General features: G+C 41.0%; 1 protein-coding gene across 1 annotated transcript in view; it reads right to left on the reverse strand.

Annotated features, from left to right (window-relative positions):
• The window catches only part of alk (ALK receptor tyrosine kinase), a 208494-nt gene that overhangs the window by 29920 nt on the left and 153767 nt on the right, over positions 1-24807 (reverse strand). Inside the window, exons 6-11 of the mRNA XM_084683172.1 lie at positions 14285-14416; positions 10907-11041; positions 10523-10614; positions 9343-9515; positions 8147-8238; positions 1363-1501 (exon numbers count right to left, since the gene is read on the reverse strand). Coding sequence (XP_084539298.1) covers positions 1363-1501; positions 8147-8238; positions 9343-9515; positions 10523-10614; positions 10907-11041; positions 14285-14416 — 763 coding nt within the window. The remainder of the gene's footprint in view (positions 1-1362; positions 1502-8146; positions 8239-9342; positions 9516-10522; positions 10615-10906; positions 11042-14284; positions 14417-24807) is intronic.

The raw sequence follows: 24807 nt of genomic DNA on the forward strand, positions 1-24807 counted from the left end.
GTTTGCACAAAGTAAAGTATATAATCTAACCCTCTTAATGTCCTAGGGTCAAAAGCATCTTAAATTATATTCAAACCTAAGAAAAATGTATAAAACATTATTCTAAGTAAATGGGTTCCTAAAATGCCCAAACCCTCCAAAAAATGTATTTGAGGATGTTCACTATAGCTGTCACAAACACCTATGGTCTTATGACCCGAGATAATGATTGGGGCGAATCAATACATGTGAGGAGAGATTGGACTAAGACCAGCTCCTTTTTGTCAAATTTTCTTTTGAATCAGTCCACCGGTAAGTTTGGATTGTATGGATGTTGGAAAGAGAAGACTTGACACAGATTTGTCTTTGTTGAATAAAATAATAGTATATATTCACACATTTCTATTGGTAGGTGTAGATGTGTTCATGGTAATATTACAGAACCACTACCTCCTTCGTACTTAGTTATCAAATAGGCTCATTGGCATTCATAGGTTTATAGCTTATCTTTGGGGGACGCTCAAGAGTAAAAAAAAAAACTAAACAGATGTTGTTTATGACTATTTGGTTGTTTTCTACACTTATAGCTGTAACATTGTGCCAAATTCACATTTGTATTCAAAGATGTTTTTGAGTTTAGATAAATTTGACCCCGAACTAAAGGTGATGGGTGTTAGCATATAAGGCAAAAAGATAGTTACTTCACACAGGTATGCCAGTTCAGACTAGCATACACAACATGAATAAGAGACACTGTGATTTTATATTTTGACAGTCCAAGCTTGTGATTTGATCACAGAGCACAGACTCAGAGCTATCCTCCTCGGTTTCCACCGCAGCTCTAAGATCAGGGAGCCTAAGGTGGAAAATGTCAACTCTGTGAAACTGGCTTCAGTGACATTCTCTCGAGACAAATTCAAGTGTTTAAGACTTCAAAACTGCCTGTGCTGCTTCATTTACCTCAGAATCAGATCAGCCTTCGGTGGATGGAAATCACCAGTAGGGGGCACACTGACTTTGTTAGTGGAGGCTACACAAGCACGTTTCTCAAAGCATGTGCGGACGAAGTGTGAATCATGAATGTGTCGGTGTACAGTGTGCCTTGGGGTGCATGTGTATGCCTATCAAGTATGGATGGGAGAGCATCCACTGGTGTGAATGTGTATTTTTGTGGGTAAGAGAGGCAGAGACCCGTGTTTGTGTCTGTGGGTATGCTCTGAGTGTACGGTGTGTGTGAGAATATGTAAGAGATAGGTAAGATCGTGTGTGTCCGTGTGTGTGTCCATACTGTGAAAGAGCACGAAAGAAAGATACTCAAGAAGAACACAGACAAAAGTCATTTTTTAGCAAACCAATGGCAATCAATTCATTATTGACACAGACAAGGTTGGATTCAACTTACAGTCGTCTTTTGGGAGATGTGAATTTCTAATGGATGGGGTGGTCGTCTTGATGTTCTGATTGGTTGGTTTGTGTTGTAATGTGGTGCTGCTGGTTACAGTCGGTGGAGATTCACCATTTGCTGAGGGAAGAAAAAGAGAAAACTGAGACATTCAGAGATATTCAGTTTTTACCCTCAGCCCTTTCATGCAGTTGAAGGTTATCTGGGATGAGCTTATTGAAGGTTTGAATCGACCCCTTCTGAGGACGCATTACAGTCGCCCAGTTGGGGGCACTCTTTCCTCAAGTCCAATTGAGTTAGATGACGGAAAATCCACCACCTCCACTACATCCCTAGGTAGGTAAGCACATTGGATCTGGGGCTTTTAGGCCATAGCTGAGCCCAATCACGCCTTTGGACAAATCACCTCACCCTACCCCGAGGTCTAAGATCATAAGCTTGCAAGTCCCTTGATCTTTTCACTATCAACTTCCAACTCCAAATTAAATCTCCCAGGTAAAAGTACGGTTGATTGGGTATTACTGAACTGGATTGTAGGAAGCTTGGCACAGGTTGTGCAATATGATTTAGAAGAGTCTGTGTATGATGATAAGGAACTATAAGACAGTTGTTTAAGAGCCATTTAGAAGCATGTGCAAGCACACATTGATGTATGAAACAAAGTCTGAAGGAACAATACATTAAAGAAGATGAAAAACAAGTAATTAAACACCATCCAACAGCACAATTATTTTCAGAGTATGAGTGAATTGATGGTTTTCACATGCGCTTTATAAAGTAAAATATATTCTGCATACCAAAACATGACCTTCCATCCCCAAAGTGCGTACTACTAATTCAAAGAATTGGTGTCAGTGTTTGTTCGTTTGCATCTTATTTATTATGCCAGTCATCACAACAATTCACATTTGAGGACAAAGTGTAGAACATGGGTTCAACGTATTTGCTGTCCAGGACTGGTTGTCCTTCTTCTTGGTTGAAAAATAAATCACAGCCTTTGATTGGCCAGTGTTAGGCAATCAACAGTGACAAGTCTGGCAAGAGCAACGTTGAAACTGTCATAATCACTACAGCTGATTATGGCTTGTGGAAGAACCTGGAAAGTCACACCAGGAAACCCTGTATTGGAGAAAAATGCTGATTTGGTCTTCAAGACACTGCTTTACTGGTTCCAGGTTTACAAAAACTCAAAAGGCATCAGGAGCTGTATTCACAAAAACGTTTTAAGGCTAATAGTAGATCCTAACTTGCTGATTTAGGAGAAACTTTAAAATAATGGGCATGTCAGTCCTAGTACTCTGAGCATTTCACAAAGTGTTTTAGTGATAAAAAACATGTTTTCTTACCACTTAAGAGTGCTTCCAAAAAGCAGTTAAAGTTCTTAGCTAAGTGTTTTCTCCCAAAGCCAATTCACAAAGCTGCTGAGACCAACTTTTACTAAAGAATGGGGAGAAGCTTAAGCTAAGAGAAAGGTTGACCTTGTTGCTATGTCAAAAAGCTTACTAACTATGCCAACAGTGATTGGTTGTTAGGGCATGAGTCACTGATTCCATCATAGAAATATGGTAGAACAAGGTTGTGTGTTGCCATATTCAAATAAAGCATGTTCAAATAAATATTAAAAATTGTAGGCTAAATGTCACTAATAGTCAGCCTCTCTGCATCACGTAAACGTTTAGCAGATATGCATAAAGGAAGGTGTATGAATTGTCGATGTGATCATGTTCCGTCTAATGTCATCAAAACCTCCAAATGCCACATTGTGTATAATATCAAATTTGCTTACGGAAACAATTTAGCATAGCTCAAAAGGTAACAATTAAAGTTTTTGATTTCACAGTGAACTATAGATTACAAATTATGTTTTGTTTGGAGACATTCTATATATTTGAGAAGGCTAAAGTATAGAGACCAAATGAAAAATCACAGTGTCACTAGATGCATCTAAAGTCTTTTGAAAATACAATACAGAACTATTTCTGAACGTCCATTTCTCCAGATACCTTAACTATTCATTTCGAAGAGCAATGGGGCCTGTTCTCCGGAATTGCGCATCCTAAAATTCAAGTTGTGCGCTGACTACATGTTTCTTAATTATGATGACAGACCACATGAGGACCTGCCTGGTGTCACTTGCCAGCTCGCTGAAGAGACAGATCATCCAGTTCCCCCTCGTGCCTCATTCCAAAGTGATTGTGGGACGCTGAAAAAAGGCTGCCTTTCATCTTCGTCTATTTAATCATCTTCCTAAAAACACACTCTCCTTCCCCCACCCCCAAGGCTGAAGTGTTGCCGTCCATTACAACATGGCAGTGGATTTCTCGGACTATGAACGGTGTAAAGCTTCAAGCTCTTTTAGGCCTGAGAAATGTACCACGGCAAGAATCAAGCCTCGAGTTGTGGCATCCATTTTGTCTGTCTAGCTGACTTACTGCCAGCTTAACAGTGCAAAGATCACTTTTGAAAGTGTTCTCAATGCCTTTTGGGAAAGGTCTCGTAAAAAGCAATTGCTGGAGCATGATTTAGACCCTGAGTCAAGAAAGAATGAGTTATTGTTCTACTTAAAATGTGGGCATGCATGAGTGGGCAAGAGTAAACTTTTTGGGGGACAAAATCTTTTTTTTTTTTTTACCTATTGTACCTTTAAAAAAAAAGTTTTAACTATGAAGTGAGGCAAAGGTCAGGCCACAGAATACATCGGCATTAGAGTTTGTATGTCTAAACGTTGATGGAAACTAAAATCTATAGATCATCCTCTAGCCTAAAACTCTTCCCAAAAATATGATAAACCTCCCCACAACTTGAGATCCTTGATATATTGTCTCCGCCAAAATGAAGATTTACAGAAGGCAGTTTGTATTCATTGATATATATTTTTTTGAAGGTGCTTTTATATGTAATGTATGAAAAGGGTGTCAAATGAATAATTGATTTGAAGGTACTGCATGAATCAGTACCTAAAAATAATACCTGTTGAATAGCAGCGGAGCTACCGCAGGGGCAAACTGCCCCAGGCCCCACGCTAAGCAGGGGCCCGCCGAGCAACTTTAAATAATTTATGCGAAATACTCAGACTATTATGATGACTCCGGACCGTTGTGGTGAAGAGGGAGCAGAGCCGAAAGACGAAGCTTTCGATTACCAGTCGATCTACGATACCGCCCTCCCCTATGGTCAAGAGCTTCTGGGACTAACCGAAAGAGCGAGGTTGTGGATACAAGCAGCCGAAATGAGATTCCTCCGTAGGTTGGCTGGGTTCAGGCCTAGAGACAGGGTGAGGAGCTCAGACATGTGGAGGGAGCTCGGAGGAGAGTCTCTGCTCCTCTGCATCGAAAGGAGCGAGTTGAGGTGGTTCAGGCATCTGACAAGGATGCCTCTAGGGCGCCTTCCTCCGGGAAGTTTTATGGGAAGTTTTACTCATCTGGCCTTACTGTGGAGAGGGAAGGTCTGGAATACCCTGCTTAGCCTGCCGAAGTTGATGGATGGATCGATGGATGAATTGTATCTACATGTTAATTAATCCAAGTATTTACTGACAATTCTTGTGTAGGCCTATGCACAATTAAACGTTTTGTATTTTAGAATGACCTGACCAGAAGAGCCCATTGAGGATGCCCCCTGTGTGGTGAGAGTCTAGCTTTGCCCCTGATGTTGAACCATCATATCGTAGATTTGTACAGCTCGATGGATATATACCTTATATATTTTATAATACATAACATACAATGTAAAAATTGTAATATAATAGTATTTGCATAATAATAACAATATCATATAGTATTATATTCACTTGGCCCACCAGCACATCCAGTTCTATGCAGTTATTGCCAATCAGGGCAACATTCACAGAAAAAAAAAAAAGTACTGACTTTCAAAAACACAAACAAACTCACTCATGAGCTACTGAATCCCTGCACAGGGGCATTAGAAAAGGTGAACTTGGACAGAGACATTGGTATTCCACAGCAGCAAGTGAGGATCTCAGTTGGCTTACTCTGGAGTAGAGGGAGCAGCAGTCTAGGACAATGGCCAGCTCTGTTGTTAGTGTTAGTTAGAGGCCGGTCGACCTGGATCAAACCCACCAGAGGCTGCTTGGGCTTTGGCTTGTTTCCCAACACTCTGAGTCCCTATCATAACCCTCTTGGCCTAACAACCCCTCACTCATCATGCAAACACGTGTGTGTACAAAACTCTGAAGAATGTTATTACATCACATCAAGTGTTTTATTTAATATACTGATTCTTCCAAATGTTTGACCAGTTTGGATTTTAGAGCACACATTTATCTAATAATCGGAATATTCAAACTGGCTACCATTGTTTAATATTGTTACAACGCAGCCAAATACCAAAGTGCAGGTAAAAGGAAAATATATCATTTAAATCATTACAGCAGACCAACGTACAGTACCGTAACATACCGTACTTCAATGTAACAAAAGGTACCGTGCTGCAAATGGCCCGCAATTTCAATGTGAAAAATCTGTCTGCATTCAAACAGTTGTAAGTCCCAATCTAGTCCTTTTTTGTATCTGGAAGCTTGAATGTGTACAGGTTAGGTACACAAAGATTCCGTTGTGTCGAGTTAAACTCTATTGCATGACAAGATGCCGGTCATGCTGTGAGTAAGCTAACATCCAGTCATGAATACTTTGACACAGTAATGCACCAGGGAGGGCTTAGTCTCAAGGGACTTGTTCAAACTCAATTCATTCAGGCTGAAAATAAAGGTCAAACTATTAAACTTTTGATGACCCACCTCCTGTCTGTATAACATACAGACACAGTGGATTTTACAGAGGTGAAAGGGTGGCATGTATCAAAACAAATGCAAATAAACACCTTTGGTTGTGCTCTTTGGAGCAATCAGTTTTTTATATTGCCTTTCAGCCTGCCGAATCCAATTATTCCCCTCCAAATGGCATCTTTGGCACTAGCTATCCTTCCGAGAGACATTGCACCGATGATCAAGTCATGTTATCCAGTGGCTACAGTGGAGCCATGATCTGAGTGTTTTATCTACAGAGGCCTGTGGCAGCTGGTACTGTACTGCCATAAAACTTGGCTGTTCGAGGCATCATTCGCATCGCAGTTCCCTGAATAGGCTGGACAGGAAGAGAAAACGCTCACTAAGATCTTATAAAGTCACCCACATGATTTCATGCTCTCACAACACTGGCCGAGAGTAAAAGGAAGGACAAATACACAGCCAGTCATCTCCAAGAACACAGCTCCAGTAGAAGGACAATATGAGTGTCATGGACCCAGTACAAAAAGACCAGCCCCTCGTTGAACAGTACAACAAGCAGAATGGAGATGCAGTTGGACAAGGGGAAAGACATTTACGATGATAAAGCAGGGTGGGGGGGGGGGCATGATACGCTATGTAATGTGCTTGGGGCAGGCTATGTTGGCCCGCTTATGGGTCGCATCATAATGTTGAGGGATCCATCATGCTAATCACACATGCTGATCACTCTTAAAAGTGTTACCAAGTCCTAAAATTAGCATTCCCCTGCTAACCCTCTGCCTGATTGATATCCAGTAACATGTGAATGCATCAACTGTAGGTTTTGTAACGAATAGCTAGACAGATTAAAAAGACATGCTATCTGGAGGGAATGTCCAGGATTTACTGCACCACACTGCTATATTGATGCAGAACTCCGGGGTACATTATATACAAATTGGAGGACAAATATTTCCTCGAAAATTACATAAATTGAAAAAACGATAGCTGTGTTGCCACAGGATGATTGCAACGGTGTCAGAGCCTGTATGCACAGCTTTTATTAATTTTGTAGTTGGCTAGAACCATGTTATAGCGATTTACGGTGAGAGAAAATTGTGAGTGGGGTCATTTCTACCACTGACATTATAGAAGGTGCATTACTTGAAACATCCCAGCATGCATCTTAAGCTGTGAGTGTACATTTTAATAAAGGCATGTTAATATACTCAATTGTGAGTTGGAAATGAACTGTAGGTCTGCATTAAAACAAAAGTAATAATCCTACACCATCAAATGATCATCCAAGTCTGATCTCTGATGCTACATCAGAGACCAGTTTAATATTTCACCCACCGCTAATCTCACAGAGTGCTGAATCAAATGAGGGAAGTCAATGGGGAAAGAAAATCAGTCGTACTTGAGGACGAGACTTGGCTTTCAAAGAGCATTTTGATTCCACCAGTAAAAGGTTTGAATCTGCTCAATCCCAGCAATTTGCTTTAATGACTAAAACTCCTGTCCATCCTTAAGAAACAATGGTTACAGGCCTCTCGAGGCCTCGCCATTCCAATCCCACAGACCATGCTGCTCCATCAGAGAGGGAGCAATACAGCACCTCTGCCATTACAGATGTTAGACCACCATTTATCATTTACCATGACGGAAAATTAATGTCATGTCAAAGGTCATGTTTTACAACAAGAAACTGTACAGTAAATTATGGAAGCGTAAACGAACAATTTGACCAAATCACATGCTGTATATGGAGATATTCTTCTCAGGGCTGACAAGGAGATATTCCGTATTTACTTTGAATCAGAGCCGTGTTTGTGGGGAAGACACGTACATATCATTATAACAGAAAACTCCGATAATGATATAGTCTTTCCTTGCATAAAACCATTTTGTTTGGTTTGATATTCAATACCATAGGAACAAATCCATGTTGAACTGAAAAATACACACAAAGCCTACAAGGAAAAATAAAGCGAGGTCAAGTGCATTGCTGGTGGGAGTGTTGATGCAATACTTACAGGCTAGAAAACAGTCCATACTGAAAGAGATGTTGTCCACAGAGATAGATGATCCTTGACCTGGCCCATCAATGCTGAACTGGAGCCAGAACCTGTGGATGGACAGAACATAATGTCCATGACCAATCTCCATCTGACTATGGATCAGTATGTTATCACACAAACTGTAAATGAAGAGATATTCTGTACATGATATATAACAGTAGCTGTAGTAAGGCCGTCTGTGTCAAGACCTAGATGACACACTTGTTACAATAAAAAAAAAAGACTGTATTCATATTTCTCAACCGTTCAAGACCCGCGCTTTCCAGGGTGGACAACAGGGTGTACATGGCTCCTCCTAGTTCAAATCTCAACAATTCAGTACAGTGAATGAGGACAAGTGAGAAGAAGCAACATCCTTTAACGGAATGTACCTCTGGGTTCCCTCTTTATCCACGAAGCTCACTTCCCCTCTGACTTGGCCTACATTTCCGAGGCCTGACAAAGGTTAGACTTTGAGGTTAGACTTTTCATTACAAGTCAATCATAGGCATAAAGGAAGTGGCTTTTTAATTAGCGTGAGGAGAAGGACCGACTCCATAAACCTCGGAATAAAAATGGAATCGCACTCAGGGGAGCCTGATTATCAAGGCTTCAACAATAAAGCAGGCAGCTCAATCAGGCAAACAGAGATGAAACAAGATATCCTTTTACATTTTTTCTTTACTTTTTGAGCTTCATCTGGCAACACAGAAAAATCAACTGCCATGACTAATTGCTAGGAAAAGCAGGAGTGGATTGATTTTCTACCCTTCCTCAAGAAACAAGAAAAGGCCATTTTATATATTTTTTCACTATAGAACATGGCCTAAACCCCTACGGGATTCATTAAGAGTGCAGCGTAGAATGCTCTGAGTTAGTTTGCAATGGAATATACAGCATACTTGAAAGGTTTATATCTGGACAACAAGTTGGGAACAAAAAAGTTGTCTGTCCATAACCTGTGGACCTGAGTATTCAAGTGTTTTTCTGAAGGAGCACATTTAAATTCAAATGAGCTCGCTCAATTTTATTTTGCTGTGAAGCAGCCTCCAAAAAAAGAAAAGTGGCCTTAAGCATCAGCCTGCCATTGTTACAGGATCAGAACAAGGTCAAGATTGGGTGTAATTGACAGCCTGTCAGTTGGTAAACATGGGATTTGGCTTGTCATTTACCAGTCTGCAAGTCCATAGAGAGGGACAGTGACGAGTCTCCAGCCTCTTTCCATTTTGGGCTCGCTGAACAACGGCCACAGCCTGCACTGCTCCTCGGGACCTGTGCTGTTCTTTACAAGCCAAAGAGACAGCGCCCCTTTTGGGGGCCCTCCAAAACACACTGAGAACTGCACCTGTTGGGGATATCACACAGTTTTACAGTATTTTTGAAATGATAAAACTTGATTTCAACTTGATTTGAATTGATCAAGCAAATAGATTATTACCATAAGTACAGTATGGTAAGCAATACACACCCAATGGCAGATGCATCTTGTTTTTACTTACATGAACAAAACCGTGAAACTTCAAATCATGAACTGACTTTAAATATGTTCACACTATGGCATATTGCAGGGCTACAATGTTCCACAGTGAATGCTAAGAATAACATCCAACAGAGCAGGACCTGCTGCTAACACCCAAGTTGATTCTGTCCTCGGGCAGATTAGCTTGATTGGACAACTCAGGGTTGCTGTTAGGAGAAGTGCTAATCTGGAATTATGGTTAATCTTTGGACCCATGCCAGAACACTGCCAGGTCTAGACTTCTGGACTACAGCGGTGCCCAGAGCAATACTTTTCAAGTTGCAGTTTAAACCTAAAAGGGGTCTCTGCTCAGACTATTTCAGCTTGTCAAGCAGTGACAGTGGTCCTCACCTTTCCCCCCTCTCCTTGTCTCTCTCTTTTTTTCCAACACTTTTTCTCTCACTCCCCACCTCTGGCTAAGACCTGCTTTTTTCTTTCAGAAGTTCAAGTTGAACAGGTTGGTTGGAGGGCACAGTGTCAAGTGATACGTAGAGGCAACACTGTCAAACTTGCCCTTTGGCCATAGCTTACAAATCAAGTGATTGCTGTTAATATTCTAGTTTTTACTCAATTCACACGAACCCCACATACATAGATCCCCGACTAGAGAACCGTGAATAATTAATATGTCAGCCATATTGTCAATATTGGTTTGACAGATGCCAGCCTCTTGCTTCAGGAGATATCGTCTGTGAGAACAGGAGTTGAAAACTTGGAGCTTTGCTCCAGTTGGAGTTAAACCAGAGTGAGACATTAACCAATTCTTGCAAGGTTAAAGGCAGTTTTTGAAGTCATTTGGTCTGCGTGCCTGCGTGTGTTTTAAATGCTCTCACCTTACATGGGGAGTTCCTGAGGGGAGGGGGGAAAAGAGGGCTTCGCAGCAACGCCACCCCCTGCTGCCCTCCATCAACACTAAACGTAGCACCTGTTTCAAGGACAAGCCCACATACCACTGTTCAGTTACAGACTTATATTCTATGATGTCCCTTCTTAGATTTACACGAAATATTGTTTCAATATGTCTGAAAATGCTTTCCATGGCCATGCTAGTTTGTCCGGATGGAGTCTCATCAATCCTTAATAGAGCAAATAGTCAAGGGGTACTACCCTTTTTCTCTACTGTATATCGATTACGTTTACATCCTATGATGGTAAAATGGATTTATCACAAAAAAGTCCCGGAAAATTCCCAATCTACCGAGCACTGAATGGGTTACCTGACGATGTACAGCTGGGCCTGGCTGCCTTGGGCAGGTTTCGGAGCCGTCTCCAGTGGGGACCTTTGGCTGTCACCGCCTGCCAGCCACACTCGCCGTCTTCGAAAGAGCAGTGGGTGCCATTGAGAAATTGACCTGAGAATTGGCAGAGAAAAAATACAAGTTGGAGACAAAGATTTATGCCAACGTACAAGCATGCAAGCAAGTATGCATTTGGTGTAAGAGAAGAGGTGAAAAACAGACAGAACCTTAACAGGTGACAGCCTAAAAGGAAGAGAGGAACAGTGAGTGAGGGAGGGAGGGAGGGAGGGAGGGAGGGAGGGAGGGAGGGAGGGAGGGAGGGAGGGAGGGAGGGAGGGAGGGAGGGAGGGAGGGAGGGAGGGAGGGAGGGAGGGAGGGAGGGAGGGAGGGAGGGAGGGAGGGAGGGAGGGAGGGAGGGAGGGAGGGAGGGAGGGAGGGAGGGAGGGAGGGTAGTGGACGGGGGACCTGAATACAGAGGGGGACCATGAAAGAAGATGACATGATGAGCAGAGAGTCATAGCAAAAGAACGGTCAGATGACGGGAGGAAAAAGCAAACTATTTAATGGTCGGCGGAAAATGGAGAGAAATGCTTTATCCAATAGGATACAGGTGAATGAAGAAAGGAAGGGAGCGGAGAGGAAGAGCAAGAGATGGAAGCAGCTGTGTTTTTGTCTGGCTTCATTCTTCGAGAGATGAAGAAAAAGGGAAAACCTTTGGCCTGAAATGACAGAGAAAAAGACAAGAGACTAAAGAGCAAGAAAGAGGGAACATGAGACGAGAAATGGAGAGAAGAGGGAGGTACAGCTGTGGATAAGGGGCTCTAACTGAGTTAAAGCTGCATCATACCTATACAGCTTGACCAAGACATCTTTCTGTGTCCACTGCAACCCAAACAGGGCGCTAAGAAAGCTCACAACAACACTGGGGGCACATTATTGTGGCCTTGTGCTGCTGCATGACTGTGTGCAGCTCGGAGAACGATGCATATTTTCGTGTTCTCTCTCCCTGACAATTAGTGGTCAATGGTCTCAAATGGTATTTGATGTTTACCTTGGCTTTCTATTGATCCATGTGGCCTTTCCAGACTTTAAATTGGTACCATAGAGCACTGCACTGTGTGTGATTGCATGTGGCTGCATGTGTGTACTATATGTTTGTGTGTGGTAGAGATTAAAAGGGGGGGTAATCCTGACAATCATTAGCCCTGCTGTAAGGAGTGTAAAAGGAATGTCATAAGGAAACTCAGAGGCTCTACACTAATACACTCAACATGGGGGTATTGAGGGTGATGGAAAATGAGGAATCGAGGGATGTGGAAAACCCATCGACCCCACTTACTGTCAGACTTTTGATTGACACACGCTGAACTAGATTCTTGTTTATTCAGTTGTTTAGTTCATAGTGTTCCTTTATGCTTAACAATGCTGATACGGTACCTGAATAGATTTGAGAGACAGATGAATCATGTTGGGATCATACAGCATGGGGTCGTACCGAGAGTAAGCAATGTGCTTTGGGAGGAAGGGGGTCTGAACACGCCCCAGGGTAGGGATGGCTGGGACACTATCGAACGAACACAACAAGCATGGGTTGTAGCGACTTGAAAAGTAACAGTGGGATGAGGTGAAGAAGGAGAGAAGGAAAGAGAGAGGTAGGAAAAGAGAGTCTGGAGGAATGTTAAGAACATGGATTAATGGTACGTGTGATTGAAAGGGATAAAGGTAATCCATTTGTGCTAAAACTAAGATTACAGATTGAGGAGGAGCCCCTCATCATCATCCAATCGATGATGAAATGAATGTTCAGTAGAAGAACGGGACATCGCATGTTTTAATGTTTCCCTCAGAAGCGTCATGAAAATACAAGTAATGTGACAGATATAAGTGAAAGAGTTGAATCCAACCCGACAATATTTAACAGAGGTAATAATCCAAAATGTTTTGATGTTTATGAAGTGGATGGAAAACAAGTTTTTAAAATACAAACCTCAAGTATATTGATGTGATAGTGTATCACAGACCAATCAGATGACAGAGTCTATCTTTATTGGGGGTAAAAAGCTTTACAGGGAATTTTTTGGGGGAATTACTTTCTTATCCTATGCTTTAGATCAACTTTAAAACTTTAATTACAGTTACAGATTGCACAGTATGTGCAACAAAAGACAAAGCAACCCCAGGTGATCCTGTATATACTTGTGTTCTATCATGTTGAAGTGGTTATAAATCCTGATCCAGAATTACTGCCATGACATTGTTTCTCTCTTAGGTACCTGCGCATTTACATCTAGCATTCCACCGGCGGATATTCTCCTGGGTTACAGGGGGGGGGGGGCAATTAGCATTGATACCTTTTCCCGCAAAAAGTAATTGTGCTGGGATTTTCACCCTCTTGTTAGCTACTCGCTTGAACCCTGTGGTTAACAAACCGACAGTAGAAACACAATAGAGAAGCCATAATTTTAGTAAGTGGCCTACAGTAGGAAAAACTGAATAACAGGTATAACATTGTCCTCTTTTGTTGTCATTGTTCTCTGCTTTACATGCACACATGGATGAATGTCACAGTCGTGTCTGGAATTAATTTAAATAGTATTGTGAGCTGGCAGACAGAAATCTCAGAAGGACAGACAGGCAGGCACACATACAGGCACACAGACAGACAGACAGGCACACAGACAGGCACACAGACAGGCACATAGACAGACAGACAGACAGACAGACAGACAGACAGACAGACAGACAGACAGACAGACAGACAGACAGGCACACAGACACACAGACAGACAGACAGACAGACAGACAGACAGACACACAGACACACAGACAGACAGACAGGAACACAGAAAGACAGGCAGGAACACAGACAGACAGCCACAGACAGACAGGCACACAGACAGGCACACAGAAAGGCACACAGACTTAAGGGTTGCAAAATAAGATGTGTAATACACTTCATATTTGGTTCCTGCAGCCTCTACAAAATATATGTGCACTGACACAGAGAGAGAGAGAAACACAGAAAGCAGTGCAATAGAGAGAAAAATAACAACCACAGGAGTTTGTCAAGGGTGAGAAATGTTAGCCGAGCATTGTGGCGTGGAATGTGGGATGTGCTCCGTGGTGCTTCCAGAGTGGCTCTGTAAAGAAAGTTCAGGCAGCATGATGTCACGCACGACTGGGCGACGGTACAACTGCTTCATTAAGGAAGAACTACGGTTGACATATTTGATGTTTGCCTGCTGTCTGAGGCCCTACACTCTGTCTGTCTGTCTGTCTGTCTGTCTGTCTGAGGCCCTACACTCGGGACTCCAGCCCAAAGCTTGAGTTTGGAATCTAGTGGGGAGGTGTACTCACGACACACGTCCCCCTCATCATCGCCATGTGGGCAGTCCGTCCTGAAGTCGCACAGTCGGCCCAGGGGGATCTCCTGTCCCTGATGACATCGGTACTGGCCCTGCAGCGCGATGGTTGTATTTGGGGAGGAATCTGCAGAGAGGGAGAGGGTGAGAGAGATGGAGAAAAAAAGAGAGATAAAAAGAAAGAGAGATCGACACTTAGAGGACTGCGGTGACTGAAATCACAAATCCCATGGTGGTCCGTTCACCTAAAGAAAACAATTAATTTTGATCACGAGCCTATAACCTAATCCAAAACTATGGCCTGTCATCACAAATTTGAGACACGACTATTGATATTAATCAGAGCCACCAAATCATCACATTTCGTTAAACATATGATAACCAAATGCTTACCACAAGAGAGCACCAAATATGATGTCCAAGCACAGTATATAAATAGACAGTAGCACATTGGTGTGTTAATATAAATAGTAGGAGTTGTCCATTTTTCAAAACAGCCCCTGACAAAGGATAACACAAGAATAATCTCTAATCGTGTCCCGCCTACTCCAACTCATCATAAATCAACTGAGCCACAACGACATAATTGGCCTGGTTTTGCATATGGCACATAACACGATAGTTGTACAAGGAACATGAGGTGGCGAACAATGGCCTAGATTCAGGTGGCACAGTGGAATCAGATTGGTGATAAAACTCATGATGTCACCCGATATCATTGGCTCGGAGGAGCATTGAGATCTACCAAGGGAAATGTGAATATCTATGCAAATCACAGAAGACCGGGAATGTTGAAAAAAAAATATGAATTACACTTGCTGCAAGTTTGTTATTCAAAATGATTGTGATAAAGAGAAAAAAACCCAGTTCAACAGATGGAGATCATATTCTTCCTATTTCCTAAAACAAGAGGAGCGAAAAAGTTGATGCTACCACTGAGAAGTACGTGTCCTGTTGTTTGCACTTGATTTGTATTAGGCGGCTTGTCTGTTGAGTTATTGGTTTTGGGAGTTTGATTCTGTGGTGTTTTGAGCTTGTTAGATAGAAGACTTTCTGTGTACAAAATGCCCCCTTGTGGAAACCAAATACCCGCCCATCCGATTCCTTCTGGAGTCTAGCCTGAGTAGAATCACTGTCTCAACAAAATATGTATCGCATTGCTCAATAAAAAAATATTTAATAAAGAACTACCTTCTGCCTGACTGAATTAATGTTGAGCAACAACAGCATCCATATTGGTTTCATTTTATTTAAGATATATTATTTTGGCCTTTCTTTATTTGACAAAGATAGTGAGAGTAACAAGAATGGCAGAGAGAGAGAGAGAGAGAGAGAGAGAGAGAGAGAGAGAGAGGGAGAGAGAGAGAGAGAGAGAGAGAGAGAGAGAGAGAGAGAGAGAGACAGAGAGAGACAGAGAGAGACAGAGAGAGACAGAGAGAGAGAGAGATGCAGTAAAAGGCCCAGGCCAGAATTGAATCAGGTCACCCCCAGCCACAATGTTTCATGAAGCCTATAATGTATACATCATTGTATCCTTGTATCTATTATAGCCTAAACAACAAAGTATAAATACATGTACAGTACACTCCAAGGGTTTAAACATGTAGCTTGTTTTTGCACATCGTGGGAGTGTAGGATGCAAATAACTATTGGACTTTAGCTTGGACTGCTAAGCATTAGCTAATTTGCTAGAGGAAAGTATGGTAGATTATAGCCATTGCATTCAAAACTACCCAGCTGATGAACATTTTACCGTGAATGGAAATGTATAGCAAATTGATAGCTCTCATTAGATGGGATGTATTCAGGAAATATGGTGGGCTACATGTGCACTGCAAAGTTCCATATGCAGTTTAAATAGGAAATAGGCCCCATACTTCTCACTAGAAATGCTAATGCTAAAGGGAGTTTAATTTTCACACCAACAAGTAGGCCAAGGCCTATTGTATACCATTTATCAGCACAATACAACTACATATGAGTGACTTGTGCCAGAAGCATTTATGATGTAATGTTTTTATATTTGTATATTCATAGTTGGCCTGCACATTTTGCCACCACACTTTACATATTATAGTGAAAAATGTAAACAAGGGACTCTTCGCATGTTGAGGACTAACATCATTATTTCATCAATCTTTTGTAGATGCATTCATTTTTCATACATTCACAGTCACCAGACCCATGCAATGACTGACAGGATTAGAACGTGCTTCCATAGAGTAAAACGCATTAGATCAAGAAATCATCACCATGGTGATCAATGCTCCCCATTTCCCAGCCTTGTTAGATAGAGTAGAGTAAAAATACATCTCTAACAAATTTGCGTGACAGGTCATGCTAAGTGCTCCTTCTTTGTACAGTTTTGCAGAGATTAAGACTGGTTATTGTGTAGAAAACAAAAGTGTTAATGGATGGAGTCAGAGTTTGTTATCCACTGTGGCCAGGCAAAATTTGGTTTAACAGGGATTGATGTATATTACGTCAGGAGAAAGAGGATGGACAAGGTCCACAGTGCTGTGGCTGAGAGGCCTTCCTGAAAAATGGTCAAATGGCCACCCCTGGCAAGTATACTTGTTACTAATTCTGCCTAAATTACTGTAATACCTACAATGGCCTCCAGGAAAGGCCAACATAATTGTAAGGGATTGTTGTGATGGATGATAGAGGGGAGGGTAAGAGGTTGTTGTAGCATTGATTTAACCTCATGGTGCATTTGAGTGTGTGTAAATGTATTGGTTATGCAGCATTTATTTATTATTGCTATACAAAACACTTTAAATTAAGGGTTAATACTCAACGAGGTTTCCATTATCATAAAATAATGGACGATGCAGGGGTGTGAACCGTCCGACACGCAGCAGAGGCAGTTAGTATTGTGTTAGTGTGAGCACACAGCAGTTATTGTTCTTTGGGATGAGTCAAAATACAACATAGTGGTAATTCAAGCCAATTGTGATTCCTGTTTCCGCTCTGACATTTTTTCCCTTTCAGACTAAACACAAATCCCTTTTCCCCAAAAACATAAGCCTAAAAGCTTGCTACTGGAATCATTATAGTATGCTTACCAATGCATCAAACAAAATATGGTTTTATACAAATACAGCGCTAGAACAACAATGAGTGTGTTCATTTTGACAGAGATGCTCAGATTACTTGATGTACTAGTTGTGGGAACACAATGTGCTTCGACCCCAATGATCTGGAACCTTTTCCTCTTGTCTTATTTAGTTTTCCTTTCGGAGATTCCATTATTGCTTCTCCACACTACACAATAATACCAAAAAACAATGTTTATAACAGAACTAGCAACCCATTGATTAAACATCATGAAATTAATTGACATACAACTGTACTTCCTACTCATTGATTTGAATACAGAGCAACAGATCGCTCTTTGTTGCAGTTTAGGTTGACACTGCAAACAGTCTGAGGCCATAGACATCTTGTTGTCTAGCTAGCACAACAGTCACCTGAGTGTCATGAGACTGTAACAGTTGAAGTCTAAGGCAATCAATGGATTTGTGTTTATTGTACATAAATAATATTCCAAAACTGTATATAAATGTATCAACTTCCGTCAACCTTCTTCCAGACAAACTGAGCCTGAATCCTCTGTAAATGTAACTGATGAAGTATTTGCTGATAGATTCCCCAATCACTCTAATTCTCTTTTATCTTTCCAGAATTTACCTAAGAATAAGGGACCCGCCAGTGAGATATCTATCACCTATCCTATTCAAGCAAATATATTTTCTGAAATAACCATCATTCTTTATTATGACTGTAATAATATTGAAAGATCACTTATACAGAGATGTATGTAGATTATATATTGTACACGTACTGTATGTAGATTTGTTTACACTGAACCATTCATCCATACATCCGTCTTATTGCAGATGCAAAATCTTTGTGTTACCCACAGCATGTGTCTCCATTCTGATTGCTTGCACCTGGTTTGTCTTCAGCTTCCATCATACGGGACAGGACTATTCCACATAGAGAATGTGGGGGTGGTGGAAAGGGGTCATCTCACAGAGTCACAAGGGTGTGAGGCGCTATCTGGCAAGCAAGGCTGCGGCCGAATGGGGAGATATGCACAGAGATTTACTGACAGCAAGATCCCTGAAATGGATGCTGCCTTGGTTCCCTCAGGACACTCAACAGGACAGGAGGCGTTCGCTCAAGAATTCAATTAACTGTGCTGAGCCACGCTCGATTGGTCAGAGTGGTGCCCAATCACTATCAGTCTCTGTCAGGCTCTTCCGTTGGAGAGGGCGGTGCAGGCGCAAGATTGGTGTGTTATGGAAAAAAATATATATATTTTCTGCAACACTGTTATACATTGCATGAAATGATGCGTTGCTGATTGTTATAACAATTAATTGTGTGAAAAAAAAGTAAAGAAGGCTAATTTACACCATTGAATAACAGTGCAAATTGATCACGTAGTATGCACAAAAACTTCTGTTATCTCAGTTTTGCCCACACTTTTTCAATCTCATTGTGTCCACCATATGTCCTGTTTATAAAATAAACATAATGCTCACATGCATAATGCATGTCTGGATTCATACACTGGTCAGTGTACACGTTGAGAGAAATATAAAGCACATCTAACGATATGGGACCATACCAAGGGCAGTGGCGCTGTGAACAACCACTTTTCTCACTTTAGAAAGTGTTATTGCCCAAAACATCCTGCTGTAGCTGACGACTGCCTTTTGGGCAGCAAATATTTCAAACTTCCTTCATAATGTGTGTGTGTGTGTGTGTGTGTGTGTGTGTAAGTGTGTGTGTGCATATACAGACTTGAGAGGCTGAACACAATCCTTGTTCTGTAATGTTGAGTGTGTATGACAGTAGTAAGAGGATGAAGTTGGGAGATGGTAGCTACCAAATTGTTCGAAATGGCTCAACATCAAAGTGGTCCCAGAGTGGTGGAAGTGTGAAGGGTGGGCTGTGTGTCTTTGTAAAATCCTTTGCGCTACAAAGAGTTGCTTTGATTCCTCCGCCCAACCCACTTCCTTGATGTAGCATCTTCTTTGGTTGGGTTGCGGAGGAGCTGTGTTTCAAATGAAATCATCAGACTGCAAGATTCTGCAAGATTTCCCGCAAAAAAATGGGTTGTTATCAAAATAAATAAAAATCATGTGCTGGAGGTGATGGAAGCACATGCCAAAACGGTTACATTTGGAAAGTAATGGATTTCTATTTTAATTTAAGATAACTTTGACATGATGTGCTCGTATCCTTGTGTCTGACTGTAATAAAACATTATGACAAATTTGGTAAGAAAAGGACTCACTAGGAGCAGTTACACTATTTTAAGTGGAATGGGAATATACTAAATTCTTGATTTAGAATTTAGAGCATATTGTGATTAATATAAAATATTAACTATAAATAAATAAAAGCATAGACACCATGACATTTTCAAACCATACCATGTGTACATAAAAACCAGGGGCGCCGTATAGGGGGGAAAAGTTAAAACAATTTTAAGGGCCCCTGAGTGACAGGGGCCCCCAAAAATTTAAAAACTAATAGGAATTATCAACTTTTTTTTTCATGGGGCCCAAAATTCCTGGCAGCACCCCTGTTATAAACTAAACATGCAAGACTTACATCATTTTTGCTATTACCGTAATGTGTCCAATTAGTCTAAGTGGTGATGAATAAGAAAAGCCAAAAATATTAGAACGTAGATGCAAAGAAACAGTTTCAGATGTAGTACCTCAGTACCTGTAGTACTTCATTGAAAAAACACTGAGCTCAAGGTTAAGGCTTGGAGTCAGTTTTCCTTCTATCGACGCTCCAGTTAGTTCATAAATCACACCTCTCCCCAACACTGTGTTAAACTACACATCTGCTCTATTTGGCTTCGCCGTCTGGTATGAATGCTCACTCTCCCCATCTCTGCCCAAGGCCATTTAAGATTTCCTCAGTATCATCAAATAAAATGACTGCTTGCATCCCTTCAAATGGGTAACTTGTTTGTACTGGTAAAAGAAGGCAACTGTTTCATTGGGCTATTTGGATGAACCCCTAAGAGCCAAAATCTAAGAGATATTAGAAAACGAAGCTAAGGGAAGTTGAATATACTGCATGAGGGGGGAGTGTTTTATACAGTTACAATTGTTGTGCTTACTATAGTCAGGGCTGGTTTGTGCTTCCAGTTTTTCTCTCTCAAACTAGTCCTTGGACTAAACAGAAAGAACATAACACTTTAGACGTGAGACCAATAAAGAATGTTGTAAAGCGGCAGAATTTTGTAGATGTTTAAAAACATTACCCAGTGAAGCAGTGTGATCAGTATCTCTATTTTACTGATTTGTGTTATGTGATTCATTTATTTATGTATGTTTTAAGTGTGGGGGTATAGCCAATGGACCTACAGTAGCATTCAGAGGGCCCATGACAGAGAATAGTGATACATTCCTGACCATAAATCATAGTTAGATCTTTTATTGGTCACTAGATTCTACAAATGCCATGCCTGTCACCCCTAGTTACAATTTTATACTTCACTTGATCTCAAAGTGTCGCAATCCATTATTTGGCAGATGAACACTCTTAGACAGTCAATTTCTGCTTGTGAAATAATAAACAAAGACAAATTGTGTGTGTGTGTGTGTGTGTGTACTCACTGTTCATGGCAGTGTAGTAAATAATTATGTTTACCATCAAAATAACAATGTACCATGACAAAATCAACATTTACATGTGTAGACAGAGGTCTGTGAGTGTAGAACGAGGTCTGTGAGTGTCCATTCTAATCCAGCGGCTGATGTATTGTACCTCCTACAATTTTAGCCAATGCAGACCAACATACAGTCGGCAACAAAGTTTGGCAAATCACACCTTCATGGCCAAACATATGCCCCATAGCCCCTACCTGTGTCAACAATGCACTGTATGTCAGGATTTCTTAACCGCAGTCGCTTCCACCCATCCCCATATAACTGCTTCCCTGTCCACTCCACCAACCCTCTCTCCAAACTCATTTCACATCCAGGCACTCTGGAGTGTGGCATGATTGATGGGCCCAGCGACACCCTCACGCCACTGTGTACCTAATCACTGACTATAGACTTGCAGTTACGCCCCATTAGGGACTCATGCTAGCATGGCGTAATGGTTAGGGAAATGGGCCAGGGAACCGAAAGTCATGGAATAAATTCCCACCAGAGGCCTCTCCTGCTTCCTCGTCAGTGTTGAGGCCTGCTGCTAAAAGTACAGAGCAACATGAGGAAAACTCGAAGGACTCACAATACAACTCCAAGGAAGTTATAAATTTGAGCATACCAACAGTGGAAAAGCTGTCTCTATTTTTTCTGTGTTAAAGGCGTAGGAATACTCTGCTCCTACCCATTATAGTCTAAACATTTTATATACAATCAATTTCCCCTTGAGATTGTGACTGATTTGTCACCAAGCTCATTCGAGTTGGGTACTATGCAACAGGGTGGTAATAAAGTGGGAAAATGTTTGAAGATATTAAGCAATACTGTGTCTTGGTCTGCACATTCCAGTGATGTTTTTCTACAGTAGTGTTTGAGTTAGATAATTGAGATTTGATGCTCTTGTTACAGTAGTATGTGAACACTTTTTGGGGCACATTTTGGCAAAAGGACCTGATTTTGGTGATTAGAAAGATGAAAACCACAACATTCAAAGTTGTCAAAGAGACATTGATTTGAAGGCAGATACACTGCCCTGCAACTTTTTTGGGGAATTAATAAGATTGCTTGTTGGCCCCTTGACAGATAAGTAAATTAGTGGAAAAGTATAGTCAAATGTATAAAATGCAGGGGCATTCTCCTCGATTTGTTCCAACCAGCAGTCACCGAGTTGGACCATATGCCTCTCCATTCAACTCACTGACTTAAGTAATAAGTGTTCTGGAAAGCAAGGAAGCACCACAACAACAAAAAACAGAAAGACCTTTGCACGCAAAGTATTGACTGTGTCAAACTTAAACAGGCCCAGCAGATTGCCAGCGGGGAACATCTTTTTTTTTTCATTTTGAGTATAGTTGATCAGGAATGAATTTCGCCGGAGGCCCTCAAAACGTTTGGATCGAATAAAGATAAAATATGATCACTTTCCCATTGGCGTGTTAACATGCCGGAAGAGCTTCAAAAATCATTAAGTTATACTCAACACAGCAGGTTATTTGGCTAAAACCTAAAAGACTATTGGGTGGATAAGATCAGATGAGAAATGTTCTTCCTCTTGTTTTCTCTCATTATAGTGGATATGTTCCCTAATAATTCCCTACAATACAAGCAACAGGCAAAATACTTATAATACGTAACAAATGTCACATGCATACATCGTTGAAGTTCTAAAATCAGGGGCGTAGGTTTATTTTCAAATGTGAGTGGGGCAGATTTCTTAAAATAACTGAGGATCTGGTCTTTAAAGATCGTAATTTCTTCATAAAAATGTGTGTGTGTGTCTGGGAGACGGGGGGACGGGATATATTTGTCGTTTTCAAAAAGTGGATGGGACATGTCCCACCTATGTATAATGAAATCTACGTGCCTGCCTAAAACATCAATATTTCATCAAGTCAATAAACGTAATGTGAGGGGTATCTTTGTGATGTAACCAATGAAATAAAAAATACATTGGACCCAAATCAAACACATATACAACGATGAGCTGAAACCTCTCTTAGTTTGGAAATAAGGATTATTAATGCCACTAATTAACTCATTACCAGAGCAGAGACTGGAACAAATAAGGCAAACAAACAATCTCTCTGAGTGATTGAGTTTGAGAGTCCATTGCCTTATCGAACAACACAGCTTTGCTGCAGGTAACGTGAGCCCCTCCTTGTGACAGGTGCTCTAGGGACAGAAGTGTGTGTGTGTGTGTATCTTTATATGCATGTCTGAAGGAAAGACACTGTGAACCATTGCCTTTTCTGAAAATCTGCATGTGCAAGGAGAATGTTTGTAGAGACAGGTTGGCATTAAATCTGTGTGTTTGTCTGAGGTTGGGTACTCAGTGTACTAGATGGTGCTTCAGAATAGAACAGTACATGTGTGTCCGTTTCCTCAACCAACAAGTGATTGGTTGGCCTTGGGGGCAGGAACATCTAGTCAGATGACATTAGAACAATTCAAGTCTGTCTCATCCTGTATTTGCATGAGCAACAGCAGTCAGGTCTGTTCTTAGCCTTATAATAGGTACTGTTATATAAAGTCGTTGGGGTGGGTATTTGTGTGTGCGTGTGTTTATAAAAAGTGCAGGGGGTGAGTGTGAGTGGTATAACTTTAGTCTCAATTTGTCAGCACATCAGTATTAGAGTGTGTTTGTGTCCATGCGTGTATATTGTATATATGTGAGAGAGTGAGAGAAACAGAGAGATAGGGACCAAGAGGTGGTTTATATTTCTGGTGTATGCAGTTGTGTCTGTGATTGAAGTTGCATGTCTGTACTGTTAGGTCGAAGGCACTCTACCATTGCAGTTGAATTCTGTGACCCATAATAAAGAAATGAAACAGAAGATACCGCTCTGACTTTCCCTCACATCAGTGACTGTGTTTACATGTTTGCATGCCTGATCATTCAATTATGCTAACCCAATGAATTCAGTTAGGTGTAGTTGATTGCAAGGCACTTTGACCATTCTCTGATCTGAACCCAAATCAAAACAAGAAACACCTCTGGTATCCAATTGAATAATCAGAGCCTCAAGATTTTTGTTTTCAGAGGCAAAGGGTGTTCCTTGTTAACCTGAACTGAACGTTGTACTTGAACATTCTGCTGCTGTAAAAGCAGCGTGTGTCTGTGTGTGGTGGGGGGAGGGGTTCTCAATAATGTACTTTACTGTGCTATCTTCCTTTCTTTTGCTTCAAAAAGAAACCTTCAGGAGCAATTACATTCTTTGGAAAGGGAGACATTTCATATTGAGCAACAAAACAACAAAGTGAAACCAGATAAAAGGTGATGGTATTCATCTATGACTTATAAAAGCAAAGAGTCTCCATGGCAACGTTGTCTCTCTATCTGTATGACACTCAAACTACTTTGTCTTTTTTTGTCCTCTGGCATTTTGTAGTTTCTTTGGGGATATTGATGGTACTGGGTTCAGTGTATAGAAGAAATAATTGTACCTACAATAACTTCTCAGTAAATATCTCAATCTTTCACCATGTTAGGGTGATAAACAGCAGCTCAGTACTTTAGCCTTTGTTTATCATCCTAACATTTGATATTTGTATGATTTCCGCATCCAAAAGAGCAGCTGCTGCTCTTTATTATTAAATAAAAACTACTCTTGCTTTAAAAAAATATTGTTTGTTTATTGAGTTGCTTGTAACAAACATTTTGACATAGACTGAACTGAAGTCTAGTCATGGCTCCAAATTTAGACATTGGTTTAATGTAGGATATTTGGTTTCATTGTTCTTAAAGTTGAAAACTTATTATGGAAACTAATGTATAATAAATAAGTGAATGTACATTTTCCAATCAGTGGTACAACAATATTCTCAAGAT

This window comes from Hypomesus nipponensis, chromosome 3, assembly GCF_054491055.1.
Source record: "Hypomesus nipponensis isolate SF chromosome 3, ASM5449105v1, whole genome shotgun sequence".
NCBI lineage: Eukaryota > Metazoa > Chordata > Actinopteri > Osmeriformes > Osmeridae > Hypomesus > Hypomesus nipponensis.